The sequence below is a fragment of the Cicer arietinum genome, chromosome 7, assembly GCF_000331145.2.
Source record: "Cicer arietinum cultivar CDC Frontier isolate Library 1 chromosome 7, Cicar.CDCFrontier_v2.0, whole genome shotgun sequence".
Taxonomy (NCBI): Eukaryota; Viridiplantae; Streptophyta; class Magnoliopsida; order Fabales; family Fabaceae; genus Cicer; species Cicer arietinum.
The window spans coordinates 12,242,911-12,260,202 of NC_021166.2; the positions used below are offsets into that span (position 1 = coordinate 12,242,911).

A 17,292-nucleotide genomic window follows, 5' to 3' on the forward strand; every position below is an offset into this window, starting at 1 on the left:
TGACTATTTGTTTATGGGTGTTATGTTTTGTCTCTTTGCCATGTGGTTGAGAGGGAACATGAATGTCCATATATATGTCATTAATATAACTTTGAAAGCTTTGATTTATTCTTCTATTGTAGGTATCGAATTTGTGGCAAAGCAAGAAGGTGGTGTAAATACAAGTTCCTTAAATGTTTGAAACTCTTGTAGTTGTACCACAAGCAAAAAGAGCTTTAATTTCTTTATGACTCCAAAAGCTTCTAAATGGGGAAAACTCATTATTGAATTAAAATTTAGATGTAACACTTTGTGGTCCTACTACAACTTTTCCCAACCATTATAATTATACTTAAAATATATACACAACATATGTTTACCATCATATCCTTATAATTTATTTACTTTATGTTCCAAATCTTCCTGCTTTTTGCTTTATCGAATTTGGATGGCTGGCTAGCTTCTTATTTATTGCTTTAATTATAAAACAAAAAAACATCAAATAAAAGTTAGGAAATATTTATACTAGGAAAGATTGTTATGATCTACTACATCTACATTTGTCTCAAATATAAACAAAAATATAATTAAATAAAATTGATGTATTTAGTTCAAAATTTAGACAAAATACATCAAATTTTATAATTTACTTTTACTTATATTTAATTATATATATATATATATATATATATCATATTATATTATATTATACTATATATAATATTATACTCTAGATGATTAGAATGTTGAACTCAAGAAAATAGAAAGCATCGAGATTAGTAGTAAAATTATGAATAAGCAAAACACTACTTGTTTTCTCAAATTCTCATTAGTTGTCATAGGTTCGACATCCATGATTAGGATTTTCCACTACACATTAGGCGACCTAATTTGCTTATATCTTAACATAATTAAAATAACTAAAACTTGCACAATCACGTCAGCCCAACTTGCCCAGCCATAGACTATCCAAGCTCTTGCTTTAGCACTAAAAAAAATACATATGTCTAAAGTCCTTTAGGCCTCCTAACAAAAAACGTTGTACTCTTTTATATATATATATATATATATATAAAATAATAATAATAATAATAATAATAAAGTTTTAAAATTACTTATTAAATGAACCCACGTTATCAATTTTGACCTTTTCTAGTTCAATTTTAAAATGAATAAATGACACCGAAAAGTGAATATTTTATTTTAGAGAGAAAAGTGAATAAAATTAACTTTTAAATAATAAATTAAAGATAAATATTATATGTACATTATAATTAATTATGAATTTGTTAAAATAATAAGTCTTAATTTTCTCACTTTAGAGGATTCGAATCCAAAAAATACATAAGCAATTTTGGTTATAGTCCGGTGTTTTTGAATTCATCTAACTAATATTATACAAAAGTATGATCAATTTAAGTATTTATTATATTTATAAAAAATTATTATTTATTATTATTATTATTATCATTATCCATGCATTTCATTTTGATCATATGTTATTAATATATATTTTATTCGTAAAAATAATTTAGGTTTAATTTTAAATTTGTAATTTTAGTTCCTTATTTTTATTAATTCACAAAATTGATTCCTCTATTTTAAAATTGAACTGTTTTAGTCATTTGTTTTGATTTTTTAACTAAAAAATAATGATGTAACACGTTTTAAGGCTCACAAAAAATAAAATTAACTACAAAAAATTTCAAGGCTCACAATTTTTGATAGTATAAATAATGTACCAGAAATTTTGTTGGGGAAAGTTCCGGTAAATAATTTTTACTATCGAAAATTTTATAAATAGTTAATTTTTAGTATAAAACCACGATAAATTGTAAAGAGGAAATTTCTAATAGTTATAACGTGTGTTACGAATACTTAATATTACTTACAGGAAATTAATGAAGGGTGAAATTTTGAAATAATTTTTTTATCATTAATTTAATGAAAATTAAAATGACATATTTAAATTTTAATATTTAAAAGGGTATAAGTCTAATTTGAGGGTACAAAATCCAACTTTTAAATAAAGCCTGTATGCAATTATGGGTACAATAATATACAGAAAATTTTACCCCATACCCCCTTAATTATACCTATACCCCCAAATCATGAATAAAATGACATTTTTGCCCTTGTTTAAATGCTAAAATTTCAAGAAATTTACCATTTCAAGTTTTACGGAAGGTTTTTTTTTTTTTTTTTCCCTAAAATTCCGGAAAACTTGAATACAGGTTTTCCGGTACACAATATACACTCCGAAAAACTTGATTTAAGTTCTCCGGTACAGAAGCATCTTCCAGAAAACATTTGTTTAAGTTTTCCGGTACAGAACACTCTTCCGGAAAACATTTTTTTAAGTTTTCCGGTACATAACACTATCGAAAAACATTTTTCTAAGTTCTCCGGTACAGAACACTTTTTCGGAAAACTTTTTTAAACTTTTCCGGTACAGAAGCTTGTTCAGAGAAACTTGTTCCGAGAAACTTGAGACTTAACATTTTCGACAAACAACGATTTATGGTATATTAATTATTAATTATGACATATTAATTATTAATTATTACAATGTATTAATTATTTATAGTGTATTTATGATGTATTAATTATTAATTATTTATGGTATATAAAATATTTATGGCATATTATTATTTCTAAAAATGGTGCGTACCGGAAATCTTTCTTAGAAAGTTTTCCGGAAACACTTCTGTACCGGAAATTTTTTCAATTGAGTTTTCCGGTAGTACAATTTTTCACTTCTGTATGAGAAATCTTTTTTAAAGCTTTCCTTCTGTACCGGAAAACTTGAAAAAAGTTTTCCGGAAATCAAATGTGTACTGAAATTTTTTTTCTTTCTGATTCTCAAAAAAATAAAACAGTAAAAAAAAATTGAAAAAAAACATTAAAGGTATACTTGACATTTTCAAAAAATTATGGGGTACAAGTATAAAAATGGGGGTACAGGGTAAAATTTTCTAATATACACGTTGGTTTGAACTCCAAAACTAAAAAGCCCACGACCCACGTGAAAAATACAATTGAGACTGGTGTTGGCATTGGCATTGTAATTGTCATTTTTAGAAGGTATATGATGTGTCGATCCCCTACCGGCTACCCCATAAAAACACGACAATTTTCTGAATTTTAGATTCCTGGCAGTTACAATTGTACGAAAAACATTATCAAATACGTAATTTTAATAATATTTTTTATACTAGTGAACAAAATTAAAGTTTTGGATGAGCCATTAACTTCGAAGAAAATAAGTAATGGTGTCATACGTTGGACTAAATGTTTTTTTGAGTTCTATAAAATATATTTCTTACAACATTTAAGTTATTAATTTAAAATGAAAATATGCTACAAGCCTACAAATATATAAAATTCAAATATTTGAATCACTCATATATTCAGACATGTAAGGTTGACGATATTAAAATTATTAATTAAAATATGTAATAGATCAAGGCTATTATGTCAATATAAACCAGAATACTACAACCACTAGTATAATTTTGTATTTTTAAGTTGATTAAAATGTACATTTTAAGTCGGTTATGTATCCGAGTTAACAACAAACGATTTAAAAAATAGGTTGTTTTTTAACTCGTTTCATGAACCGACTTAATAGAGTTTCGTCATATTAAGTCAATTAAGCTTAACCAACTTAAACATCATAAATTCAGTACAACACATTATCTTTTTAAGTCGAATATTTTGATCAACTCACTTAATAGATATAGTTAAAATCATAATTATTTTTTTAATAAATTTCTCATTTTCTTTTTATGCTCCTAATCCATACTGGTATTAAATTTCAAATAAGAGTTTTGTACTTAGAATCACAATTTTATATAACCATCTAATAACCAAAATATACAATATCTCATGTTGATACAAAAAAAAATATATAGTAGAGAGAAGATGTGTCCAATTTCTAACTAATTTTGACAAGATAAAAAAAAAAAAATTAGATGTCCATTAACAAAATTACAAAATCATAATGTAACAATATTCAATAGACATATATTAACATCGTCATTTTCTTCAATTAATTTCAAAACAAAATCCACACAACGTTTGCGAACTTTTTTAATTTGATCCGAGTGAAATGATCTTGAGTCATTAAATATCTAAACAAAAAACACAATAAAAAATGAATACAACCACAAAATATGTTATATGCCGTCGTACAAAAGAATGATACAGCGTCGTTAAAAAAAAAAATGAATTTGACATATATTTTGTTGGATAGGTTCCCTCAGATAATATGATATTGTCTAAATGAAATCATAATCATTTTATCAAAATTATTGTTATATATAAACAATACAAGAGTAGAAAATTATAAAAAAATTACTCATAAATTTATTATTCAATATCTTAAACAACCATACCTTAAATGGCTACGATGGATGTGAAGAAGGTCGACAATGAAACATGAAACTGAGTTGGTTGGGGCATGGATGTAACGTGAGTTGGTTGGGGCATGGATGTAATTGCAAATATTATTAGGGAATAGAGAAGGTTTATAATGTAATGGTTAATAAAGTGTTTCATCTATTTACAAAATTGACACCGCCTTATTTTCTTAACTCATTTACGTAGACATTAAGTCTGGTGGCACATAAACGACATAACTTACTGTATTAAAAATTCAATTTTCTACTGGTGAACAAAAAGAAAAAACTCAAAAGCATCGGATTCTAATCAAGAAATCGCATAAACATACGAAAGAAAAATAAAATTGATCTAAAAACCAATTATTTAAATAAAATGAGAAAAATAAAACAACTTAAAAAGATGATTGCAGTTATACATCTCATGTTAATAATCTTATATATAAAAGTTGATATCAATCTAAAACAATATTTTTTCTTCAAAAGCATGTGGTCAATTTAGTCTAACTAATTTTATTATAAGAAAATGAATATGTAATTTTTTATTATCTTACATAATTTATATACAAAAGTTGATGTGAAACTCATAAAACATTTTTCCTCCAAAAGTCATTATCAAGACAGTCAACTATTTTTATAATAAAAATAAAATGCTATTTTCATATCATATATTAAAACTGATTTCAATTTTAAATAATATTTTCTCTCCGAAAATATGATTAATTACTTTTAAAAAATAAAAATTTATAATTTGATTATTTTTATATATAAAAATTAATGTGAATTTTAAATAACATTTTCCTTCTAAAAAACACGGCCAACTAAGTATTTGGGTTTTGAAAAATCCACAAAAAGATAATTATTATTTTAACAAAAAGTATTATTGTTTTAAACATGACAATAATAACACAATTAAAAAATATATATAAAATGATCTTATAAAATATCTTATTTTGACATGATTTAGTCATTCAAAATTAAATGAATAATTATTGTTTTAACAAAATTATATTATAAAAAAATTCAATATAATAGATATTTAATTATTATTTAAAAAATCACAATTTTGGACTTGAATATAGTTTATGTCAATCTTAATAGACTAAAAAAAAATTAAATATATAGTAATGTGCCAATTTTAATAATGTTTTATTTAGAAAGACAAAAACTCATTAATTAGATGATTGTTAGATGGAAAATGCTAACATGTTAATAATTTAAATCTAGAAACGTTATCTTGAAATATGTGTTTTAAACTTGTTCTCGACTCTTTAAAAATTCAAATATTATTTTTTTCAATAAATTTTTTATAACATATTATACTAAGAACACATGTTAGTATGACTCTTATTAGATTTATTCAACATAGATGTTTAAATTTTGTAATGATAATGGTAAACAATATTATTACTATTCTTTATAATATATATATATATATATATATATATATATATATATATATTTACAATAAATGACATTACCATTTTATAATTGAAAATAGGCTAAATTACATATGTGGTCCCTTAATTTAATTTCAGGTAACGTTTTAGTCCTTTTATATACTGTTTTTTTGAGTTGGTCCTTTATTTTAATTTTAAGTGACAATTTGATATTTTATGTTTTAAAATTTCAACAGTGTTATACTTTTTTATACAAAAATTCAAAAAAAATCATCAAAATTTTCAATCAAAATCCATAAAATTAATAATCATCTTCAATATAATGCAAATTTTATCAAATCCATAATTCAAATATTCAAATACACTCATATTTTCATCTCCAACAATATCAAATAAAGAATGAAAATATGAGTTTATTTCAAGATTTAAGTTATGAATTTGATTAAATTTGTATTTTATTGAATATGATAATGAATTTTATGAGTTTTGTTTGAAAAATTTGATGATTTTTTTTGAATTTTTGTAAAAAGAAGAACAACATTGTTGATATTTTAAAACATAAAATATCAAATTATCATTTAAAATTAAAATAAAAGACCAACTCGTAAAATAAATAAATATAAAAAAGTCAAACGTTACCTAAAATTAAGTCAAGGGACCGCATATGTAATTTAGCCTTGAAAATATTAGTAACAATTTTACAGAGATAATTGTTAGTAATATGTCAATGATGAATATTAGGTCTCATTTGTTATTATATTATTTAGCTCTCAAGTTTTAACTATTAAATTAATTTTATATCTTTTAAATTATGTTGGATTTTAAATTTCGAAAGCTTATAATCCACCCATTTATATCCTATTATATTAATGTATGTGATGCACATCTAGTTAATAGTGCAGATGAAGAAAAACAGATATAAAATCATTTTATAAGAGTTTAATAAACTTTAAATATTATTTATATTAGTGATTAGACTATATACAATTCCCTCACCTTATTTTTTTAATAAAAAAAGAAGAAAGCATATTCCTTCCTTTGAATTTGATTGCATAAATAATTTACATCACACAACCTTTCCCTTAAAACGCAAGAAGAAAACTCAAAGAGGACACAAAGAGCCTTAAAAGATGGAACAGAAACCTGAAATGAGAAATGAGTCCACGTAAAAACTGTGCTGATGTTCGAGTTTTAGGTGAGGTAATGCCTTTGAATGTTTGATGTCTGTTACACAAGGTGACGCTGTAATATTAATTTCCTAATTCTTGTTAAAAATAATTATAATAAAATAAAATGCCATTGGAAAATGGCTCACATCACAGCCCCACCTGAGTCAGCACGTGCTTCATCATAGACCATATCATGTGACCTTCTCTGCTCCTTGCTTCCCTCTCTCTCTCTCTCTCCTTTTTCCATTGTTTCATTCACTTACTTCTCAGCTTTTGTATTTTGGTCCTTTTCAATTTCACCTCTCTCTCTCTCTCTTCCGTGTTTCCGCCGCTGCAACAAGCAACATATTAGTAGCAGTGACCCACACACACAGTCACAACATTTTCCGCTTCATCATTCAACACACTTCTCGTCTTCACTCTTCTACCCTTTTTCTTTTTCTTTTTCTATGTAGATATATGCACCATAATCATATTCTAAAATTCATTTCACAATCATAATATTAATAAACTCTTTCCATGGGTTGCTTTCACTCCAAAACCGCTCATCTTCACTCTCCTGAAGACCCTCCTACTGATTTACCCGACCCAAACAAACCCGATCCAGGTACCCCTTTTCACTTTTCACGTTCCTTTTCCTTCTACTCTCACTTTTCAACCTCCTTTTCTTCTTTCCTTTTCATTTTCCTTTATGGGGTTTTCACCCTTTTTCCTTATTATTGTTATTTCTAGTAAAAATCTATTTGCGGTGTCTTCTCAACACAAATGGGTATTTTTTGGTTTGAAAAAGGTTTGGTTTTTTTGAAGGTGATGAAGGGGGTGATGGTGATCAAGAATCTCAAGTTCCAGCATTCAAAGAGTATGGTCTGAATGAACTCAGAAGGGCTACACATGAGTTCAGCACTGATTACATTGTTTCTGAAAGTGGCGAGAAAGCTCCTAATGTGGTCTACAGAGGGAAGCTTGAGAACAATCGTTTAGTTGCTGTCAAACGCTTCTCCAAACACTCTTGGCCTGATGCTCAACAGTTTCTGGTGAGATAAATTAACCACTTTGTTTTTTTCCCTTCAATTTAGTTACTGAGAAATTAAATGAAAAATAGGAATTGAATTTGATAGGGATTCACTTGTAGGTCATGTGGATTTTATGTACTGTATAGTTTTGGTTTTTCATTTCTTATAAGAAGAAAACAAAAAGATTTTATTTACTTCATGCATTTTCATTTTTCATATTCCAAATAGGTTGTGCTTGTTTATGCTGTTTTTGGGGTATTTTATATATAGGAATACAAGTTTGTGTTAATGGTTTTGATTGGTCAGGCAGAAGCAGCTGGAGTTGGGAAAGTGAGGCACAAAAGAATGGTGAATCTAATTGGATGTTGTGCTGAAGGGGATGAAAGACTCTTGGTAGCAGAGTACATGCCTAATGATACTTTGTCCAAGCATCTTTTTCATTGTACTATTCTATTTCCTCTTATTGTTCAACTACTTTTGCAGTCATTAAAGCTATTTAGTTCTACTAGTATTTTGACCAGCACTTGTCTCTCTCATTATTGTCATTCGTTTTCGGTGGTACATCCCCGATGCATTCTTTTCTTGAAAGGGAGTGCTGCCTGTCTTAAACTCTTGCAATATTTATGTTTGTGTTGTTGGAGGCATGGAGATCATATAATAAGTAAGAGGTGCTAATTACACTCTTTATGAGAAAATGATGCCTTTAGCTGTTGGTTGGTGTGTGTTTTTGGTTCTGCAGTGACGAAAATTGAGTTTTTTTAAAAGCGAGTTGAATTAAAGTGATTTATGTTTTTCACGTAAAGTTGAGTTGAATAATTAATTTTAGGCTAAAAATCTATTCTGGAGGCGAAAACTCCAAACATAGCTTGAGTAAATAAGTCCTTGTACTACTACTAGCTTGACTTCATATGTAGGAACTAAGATAGCTTTGTTCTTATTGTGTTAATTCCAATATTATATTGCTTATCCATAGTTTATTTCTATGATATATAAATTTTAAAGACATTGGGCATGGCATCATGCTGAATGACCATCCATTTTGGTTTTTGTTTCTTGCTTTGAGTTCTATCACCGACTACCTTTTTATATTTATTGTTGAGTATAGAAGAGATTTTAATTTGTGAAATATTTGGTCTTTGCAATAAAAGAATGAAAAATTCAGTGTTCATTTTTCTTATTCCTTTATCATCTTTGAAATAAGGAGAATGGACAATTAATAAGTAACAAGTAGCCAAGTAGCATTTGTTTCCCTTGGCAATGGTAGTTTGATAATTAGTTTGTGTAAACTTTTAATTGTTGAATTCTGTGTTTTATGTCATTCATAGGGGACAAGCAACCATTACCGTGGGAAATGCGTGTTAGAGTTGCATATCACGTTGCTCAGGCACTAGATCATTGTAGCATGGAAAACCGGAAAATATATCATGATCTGAATGCTTATAGGATTCTTTTTGATGAGGTATAATTATGAATCTTTCATTATGAACACATTCACTTGTATACTGTTACTATTCTTTCAGTGGTTGTCCTGATATAAGTGAATATATGTAGATGCCTTTTTATGATTAGGTATATCGATCTTGTATATTTTAATTTATTCTGCAGTTTGTTGTTTGAACTTTATTCTTGAATGGTCTTCTTCTCTAGATCCCTTATTGCCACAATAGTCATATGCTTGCACATGAAGAATGTTATAAATGCCACGAACACGGCAAATGTTTAAATTGTGCAATCAAACTGACTTTGACTTACTTATCTGCAAACATCAGGATGGTGATCCCCGGTTATCAAGTTTTGGACTTATGAAAAATAGTCGAGATGGGAAAAGCTACAGTACTAATTTGGCGTATACTCCACCGGAATTTTTGCGAACAGGTATAAAACATGCTAACATGTATTTGTCTAAATAACTGACATTGGTTCAAGATAGTTACTTTATGCTTATAGAATTCCCAACCACAATGATGGATATGGCTTTTATATGGACATTTGATAACAAAGGCTAATTATGTACTTGTATTATTGAATTTGTAGAGCAGAACTTGGAACGCTATATAAATATTATTGTATTATGTAGAAAATCCTTTTTAATCTGTGATTTTCTCTGTTAAGATGCTTTTTGGAGTCTAGAAAAATATTGGTTGGTAGATTCATTGGCAACAATGTGTTACATGAGATTCTTTGTTTTGTGCCAACACTCTCTTACCACAAATCTTACACAGTATTATTAACGGTGCTGTGGTACCAAACATCTGCAGGCAGGATAATCGCAGAGAGTGTGATCTACAGTTACGGCACTGTCCTTCTGGATCTTTTGAGCGGCAAGCATATTCCCCCAAGCCATGTATGTTTCCATCCTTCCAAAATACTTTGAAGTTGTTCATATGTTAACAAGAAAGTTTTCTGTTTTCCATCAAATCCATTTAGAAACTTAATCTAGTGTCTTTACATCCACATCAGGATGGTGCTATAGCCTATATGTGTCATGGTTAATTCTGTTTTTTAAGCACGCTGAGAAACATATATTTCTCTACACTTTCTGGAATAGTTCCTATTTTTATGCTGCATAGTTATATCACATGATGTTGAATATGCTATGTCCCAAGGGTATGAATGGTGTTAGTAAGTTTGATTTGTTCTTCAGGCTTTGGACTTAATTAGAGGGAAAAATGCATTGTTGTTGATGGACTCATCCTTAGAGGGGCAATATGCAAATGATGATGCTACCAAGTTGGTTGAGCTTGCATCAAAATGTCTTCAGTTTGAGGCCAGAGATCGTCCTGATATTAAGTTTCTTCTGACTGCAGTTACACCTCTTCAAAAGCAGAAAGAGGTTTTTAGATTTAGTTTTACCTTTCAATTACGATCTTCATTGTACATTTTCACTCTCTCTTAGTTTTCCTTTCATAAAATCTTCATTTGTTGTGTGTTTTGCCTCATTTACAGGTAGCATCTCATGTGTTAATGGGCCTTACTAAAACCGCGGCAGTGCTACCACTACCAACCATGCTTTCTCCTCTTGGAAAGGCTTGTGCAAGGATGGATCTTACTGCTATTCATGATATATTGTTAAAAACAGGTTATAAAGATGAAGAAGGTGCAGAAAACGAGGTATGTCAAATCACCATACATTGCCTACAAAATTTGGTTTATCGGTTATCATCAAGATACCAATGTTCTCATTGGAATATGTGGACATGCAAATCAATAAGGTTGCTTTTGTGTATTAACTAAGAATGTAATTTGCAGCTTTCATTTCAAGAGTGGACACAACAAGTGCAGGACATCTTAAACACAAAAAAGTTTGGCGATATTGCATTCAGAGACAAGGATTTCAAAAATGCAATTGAGTATTATTCCAAGGTAGATGCACTGTTTCACTTTTCATTGAATGTGTTTGACTTCGAGACACTTTTGTTGTACACTTGCAATGCCAGGCGTCTATTTCCAGTACCAAACATTTTGCACTTATGTTTTTGGACAGAAAAACGTTGCATTTATAATAACCCTTTAAATCAGATTGCTGAATACGTACACCAGAAGAACACTGTGTAATCAAAATCTGTTGCCAAATATGCTCAGTTGTGTTATATCTTATCCAAATGAAAAATTATTTATACTTGTCATTTTGGTATCCAACGACGGTTTATTATGATTTATGGCTCATTGCTAAAATTGAGCATAGTCTGAATGAATGTCTTCGGTTTCTTTGATTTAAACAGCTGGTGGTTATGATGTCTGTTCCATCTGCAACCGTCTTTGCAAGGAGAGCCTTCTCTTACTTGATGAACGATCAGGCCGAACTTGCATTACGAGACGCCATGCAGGCACAGGTATGCATACCCGATTGGCCAACTGCATTCTACCTGCAAGCTCTTGCTCTCTCAAAGCTGGGAATGGAAACTGATGCACAGGACATGCTGAATGATGGTGCAGCCTTTGAAGCAAAGAGGACTAACAGCTGGCGTGGCTAAAATTGTAATTTGTAGTTCTTTGCTCATTAAATTAGCAGATTGGCATAAGAAAATATGCTATTTTGCTTTAATATGTACTTTTGCTAGAATAGGGTTATGTGGGGTGCTAGTTTAGGGTGCAAGCTTTGGTATAAAATGTTGTCAAGGAATACTACAGTATAATTTTTGCACACAAATGAGTCCTATCCTGTAGTATGAATTTTCTCCATATGAAAATAAGTTCATTTATGCTATTATGCCTTTTGGGTTTGGTGATCATCTATTTGGTAAATAAATAGTAGTGTTACGAAGTTCAAGTTACATTTATGATATATTATCTGATTTGAGTCTTGAGTGTAAACTTTCGTGATTTTTGTTATAGTAAAAGGTGATTTGGTGAGTTCAAGAGTTGATGTTGTTTATAAATTGTTTTTCTTCAATTTCTAAGCAATGTGAGATTTTTTAGTGTACATAAACCGGTAGGTTTTTCCTTCTCTCAATTATATTAGAAAACATTAAGCACATTTAGGCCTTTGTTGGATAAACAAATTAAGTGTTTATCACATAAATACTTGTGTATAAACTATTTTTATAATAAGAGATAAAATAAAGTTAAACTATTTTTTTATGTAAGATATAAGTTGTTTTTATAAAATATTACAAAAAATTTATGTATATTAATTATAAGTTTTTCTAAACAGTTTCATAAATATTTGTGTCCATCTCAATTAAATGGACAATGTGGAGCCTGGGGCTAATGCTTGATAGAGGCCCGGGTGTAACAAGGTCCACATGCAAAGCCAATGTGTACGGTTGAGCTTTGAGGTCCACAAGACATGAAAATCATATTGATATTTATAACTTGACAAACTCACTGGCATTGAAGTGTTCAATAAATACTTTCAGTTTATTACATCACATTGATTGAAAAAGTGTTGATAAGTCAAAGTTGCCGTTTATAACATTCTTACTTGTACAGCTACTGCACATGCAATTTCATCTTCAATGTAGATGTTTGCTGTCTAATTTTGAAAACTTTTTTTTTTTACTAGATTCTAATTTTGAACCTTGTTTGGCCATATTGTCAATCTCCAACACATTCACGTATTTTCAATGTGGCTAGTTCCGTGCTTATAAAAAAATATTGAGGCTAGTTATGGTAAGATATTGTATTTGAACTTTTTTGGGGCCACCTTTTTAGTTTTGTTTTGGAAACGTTTTTCTGCTTCTATTTATATATTATTTATTACGTAAAAGATCCGTGCATTCGTCCGGGTTAAATATTATATGATACATGATATTTTTTTTTTTTTGTTTAATGTTTTGCACATATGATTAAAATTATGTTTAATGTTTAAAGATGAATATCGTTGATTTAAAGATGAAGAAATTATGAAGACGAAGGTTGTTGAGTTTTTATTAAAAAATTTGGAGTTGAAAATAAAATATTGAAATTTATTATTTAATTGGGTTATTAATTAATTAATTAGTTTTAAGTTTTTAATTAAATAATTAAATAAGTTAATAAAATTAATTTTAATTTTAAATATTAAATATTGTCTAATCAACAACAATTATACAATCACCATGTACTACTTCATCTAAAATTAGTCATGTCACTATTTTTTTACTAAAAAAGATTAATAAATGATTTTTTTAAAACTTGTTAGAATTTGCAAGAGTCTAAATCAAACAAAAAATTTAAATATTTATACCTTATATTTATTAGTGGTATATATTTACTTTAACATATTTATACAGGGACTAACATATTTATTTATTAGTGGTATATATTTGTCTTGTGTGTTTTTTTTGTTTTTTATTTTTTTATTTTATATTTATCATTGTTGATTATGCATCAAATATTTTTTATGTATCAATAACATATATTTGTCAAATATTTTTATATTTATCAATGATAAATATTTACCTCATATTTTTTAATATTTAGCAGTGATAAATATATTTATTTCACATTCTTTTTATTTATTAATGATAAATATTTAATTTATTTTTATATTTATCGATTATAAACATTTTTTCATATTTTTATTAAATTTATCAATGATAAATATTTATCTCGTGATATTTTAAAAAATTTATTGGAGAAAACTATGTGTTCTTTATTTTTTTATGTATTAATTATAAACAATTAATTATTTCTTATAAAAAAATAAATTGTAATAAATGGTCGTATCTTCCGGAAGAAAAGAAAATCTTTGAAGTGGTTGCATGTATGAAGGTCAATTTAGGTATATTAGAATATTTTAAATGAAAAGAGTAACTATTTTATTTTTGATTTAAATAGGTGTTAATGGATGAAATAAGATAGTAAAATAAAATAAATCATATTTTTTTTCTATAATAGATATTTGATCATTGTTTTCAATACCTAACTTGGTAAATTTTTATTTACTTTCTGTAAAAAAAAATTTATTTGTCTTTATAGATAGATGAAAAATATATAAAGGATTTTTTTTTAAAAGTATGTATATATATATAAAGGACGTGGTCGTGCCTATTGCCTAGTAGTAGTACTATTGTGTTCATGTGACATAACAGACAAATTAACTATAAAATTTAAGGATGAAAATTTTGGTTGTAACGTAGTTACACAGTATAAATTTTTTGGAAAAGATCAACCTCATTGCCACTGTTTTTGAAATAAACCAATAAAAAGTATTGATACAAACTGATAAAAATATTCTCAATGAATTTTATTTTTTAACAGGGACTACAAACATTACAAACATACAGTACCCTGTTTTAACAGGGACTACCCTTGCCAATTTAATATTGCGCAAGCACCACCTAAAAGAGAGGCTTCAAACCAAAATTCAATTTGACAAATTTAGAACAGAATAAGAATCTTGAAATATTGTGATCAAATGCAATACAAAATTCAAATGCCATACAACACCATGCAACTTGAACTTCAAGCTCCTTGAATTCCACATTCAATCCTGATGTATATTTGTAGAATCAAAAATCTGGAGACTGAAGCTTCTTCAAACCAAGAATAAAGAGAGAAACCGGCCGCATTTGATATATTTTATCAGCAAATCCAAAAACTTTTTCTATAGATCCAAACCAACATTAACCCAGCCTTCATTAATACCACAATAGAACACTTTTTTACATCAGTTGCTTTTGGAGCAAAGAGATTATCAAATGCTTCAACAAAAGCAATATTCAAATCTCCGTTCTTTATGACAATCATTAGGCTCGTAATACTGTTATTATGATAACAATCCAAATCAGAGTAGTAAAATCACAACAAAATTAAAACAAACAATGAACACGATTCTTATAAAACATGGGAAATACAAAACAAGCATGGAATTTTTTAATGCATGAGAAATAATGTTCACAGTATGAAATGGCCTCAGAGGTAGTGACAATTTTGAGATTATCATCAAATAAAATATCTGGTAATACGTGCAATGAGTACATCATTGGCCAACTCATTAAAAAATATCTGCATAAAACATATAACCCAGTCAAGTGAAACTACCATATTGTAAATCAAATTTGGAACCACAATAACAATAAAACGTTGGTAAGAATTCCTATATATCAGTTTTAGACTACACAATACATCAAAAGTGACGAGGAAAACAAATATAACGTAAAATTCATACTCCTGATATATCAACGTGACTACACAAAAAAACTTTCATGTGATATTTAAAACGAGTGACAAACAATCGTTTAAAGACTAGTAAACTATAAACAAGTAATGGGTTTAAAAATACTTTATGCATCAGAGAGATTCCCAACGACAAATCGTCATCCTCTAATTAGGAGTACTGATGTCCCTGTCTATTTTATCGTCATTTGCATATGGTATAATCAAGATGAACACAAAGACCAGTTAAAGAACAAATTTTCAACGTCGCAAAGATAATAATTTGAAGTGACAAAACAATATCAATAATGAAAACCAGGTGTCTAATTTTAAAAAAAAAATAGCATTGTTCAAATAAATAAAAAACGATGAGAAACAAAGATGGTATTTCGTTAAAACGCATCAGAGAGATTCCCATTAGACTAAGTCAACATTCTCCATTGGAGTGCTGATGTCCCTGTCTTTTTTGTCATCATCTGCATATAACAAATTTCTTATACCAGATCCAACCTTTAATTATGTAGCTAAACAAAGAAAAAAACAAGTTCAAAATGGCAGAAAAAATTAAACACTAGCATTCGTGAGATTAGAATCAGGGGATTCAACTCTAGAACCGATCAATATGATAAACTCATTAAAAAGTAAAACTAGATTAAAAAAATTGAAATTCACATATGAAACAATTGAGAATAAGCCTGTGCCTCAGATGAAAATTGGTTTCATAGAAATAAATCTCAAAGTATATTTAACACCATCATAGGCACACGATTATAAATAGTTTAAAAACACAACATGGAACCACTAATAAAGTTCAACGATCAGAAGAAAAAACCTAGTGAATGAGGATTAAAAAAACAAGTACGAAATGCAATCGGGAGATCAAAACCCTATTGAGGGGTTTCGATTGTGATGATGATAATAGGGTTTAAGATTATCAGCAATATATATAGAGAGATTTTTTGGAAAAGATCAACCTCATTGCCACTGTTTTTACTCGCCTCATTGCCACTGTTAATCACTTAAAAGTACGAAATCACTGCCACTGTTAAAATTAAATACTACAGTATATACATTAGACATTCGTCACCAGTTGAAGGACAAAAATGTTTTTTGTTTTAACCCTTAACTGAAAAACGATTCATAGTAAATTAGTAATTTGAAGTTAGTCGAAACATATAAGTAAAGTTAAATAAAAAATTGTTTCGAAGATTAAACTCATATGATGTATTTAATTCTAATGGAAGATCATTACCAATTTACTCTTGGTTTTAAAGAAAACATGTTACAATTCTAAAATGAATTAATTATAAAAACTAATTATCTTTTTTTTATTAATGCACCTTTAAAATCTATTCATTTAAATATAGCTTTCATTTTTAAATTTCAATAAATCAATTTAAAATTAAATGACACAACGAATAATTTAAGTTGTGGAGTCAATTGTTAAGATGAGACTGTAAAAATTAAATTAAATGACTATGAGTAACAATTATATCTTTTTACTCAAATTAACAATTTTCTCAAATATAAATTAATTATTTTTTGTTTATAATTTATTTTAAAGAAAATTTAGAATTAAGAATTTAATCATTTCATTATTAAATGATTTGTAATTTCTTTCGTTTATACAATTTATCTGTACATTGAGAGACACTAAAAAAAATATTCAAAACGAAATCAGAAATTTAGATACTATTACTAATATTTCTTTCTTTCTACTAATTAATTAACTATTAATATTTACTTATAA

General features: G+C 27.9%; 1 protein-coding gene, 1 long non-coding RNA gene and 4 other non-coding genes across 7 annotated transcripts; 1 reads left to right on the forward strand and 5 right to left on the reverse strand.

Moving 5' to 3' along the window:
- Positions 1–7,139: 7,139 nt before the first annotated feature.
- LOC101511919 (serine/threonine-protein kinase BSK2) lies at positions 7,140–12,193 on the forward strand. Of its 2 annotated transcripts, XM_004508950.4 has the most exons (10): positions 7,140–7,555; positions 7,756–7,982; positions 8,268–8,403; positions 9,287–9,420; positions 9,731–9,836; positions 10,220–10,305; positions 10,606–10,794; positions 10,908–11,072; positions 11,211–11,324; positions 11,684–12,193. In XM_004508950.4, the coding sequence occupies exons 1-10, from the start codon at positions 7,468–7,470 to the stop codon at positions 11,933–11,935; spliced, it is 1,497 nt and encodes a 498-aa protein (XP_004509007.1). In that variant the 5' UTR covers positions 7,140–7,467; the 3' UTR covers positions 11,936–12,193. The 2 variants fall into 2 exon arrangements, with proteins under 2 accessions (XP_004509007.1, XP_027192921.1); XM_027337120.2 differs by lacking the exon at positions 7,140–7,555 and having other exon boundaries at positions 7,840–7,982; positions 8,272–8,403.
- A 2,401-nt stretch (positions 12,194–14,594) lies between these two features.
- LOC140921096 (uncharacterized) lies at positions 14,595–16,445 on the reverse strand. Its single transcript, XR_012163971.1, has 2 exons — positions 15,670–16,445; positions 14,595–15,147 (listed from the first exon to the last, which is right to left on the reverse strand). It is a non-coding gene; the product is annotated as an uncharacterized lncRNA (long non-coding RNA).
- Positions 15,296–15,375, reverse strand: LOC113787869 (small nucleolar RNA snoR122). Its single transcript, XR_003474391.1, has one exon. It is a non-coding gene; the product is annotated as a small nucleolar RNA snoR122 (small nucleolar RNA).
- LOC113787847 (small nucleolar RNA R44/J54/Z268 family) lies at positions 15,672–15,758 on the reverse strand. The gene has a single exon (XR_003474369.1). It is a non-coding gene; the product is annotated as a small nucleolar RNA R44/J54/Z268 family (small nucleolar RNA).
- LOC113787844 (small nucleolar RNA R44/J54/Z268 family) lies at positions 15,939–16,025 on the reverse strand. Its single transcript, XR_003474366.1, has one exon. It is a non-coding gene; the product is annotated as a small nucleolar RNA R44/J54/Z268 family (small nucleolar RNA).
- On the reverse strand, positions 16,237–16,309 carry LOC113787841 (small nucleolar RNA Z267). The gene has a single exon (XR_003474363.1). It is a non-coding gene; the product is annotated as a small nucleolar RNA Z267 (small nucleolar RNA).
- Positions 16,446–17,292: the final 847 nt, after the last annotated feature.

Bases quoted from the DNA above. Each gene is read 5' to 3' on its own strand.
- LOC101511919 (XM_004508950.4), top strand. From the start codon at position 7,468: ATGGGTTGCTTTCACTCCAAAACCGCTCATCTTCACTCTCCTGAAGAC. The intron at 8,404-9,286 runs GTACTATTCTAT...TGTCATTCATAG, and splicing joins GTCCAAGCATCTTTTTCATT to GGGACAAGCAACCATTACCG. The intron at 10,306-10,605 runs GTATGTTTCCAT...TTTGTTCTTCAG, and splicing joins AGCATATTCCCCCAAGCCAT to GCTTTGGACTTAATTAGAGG.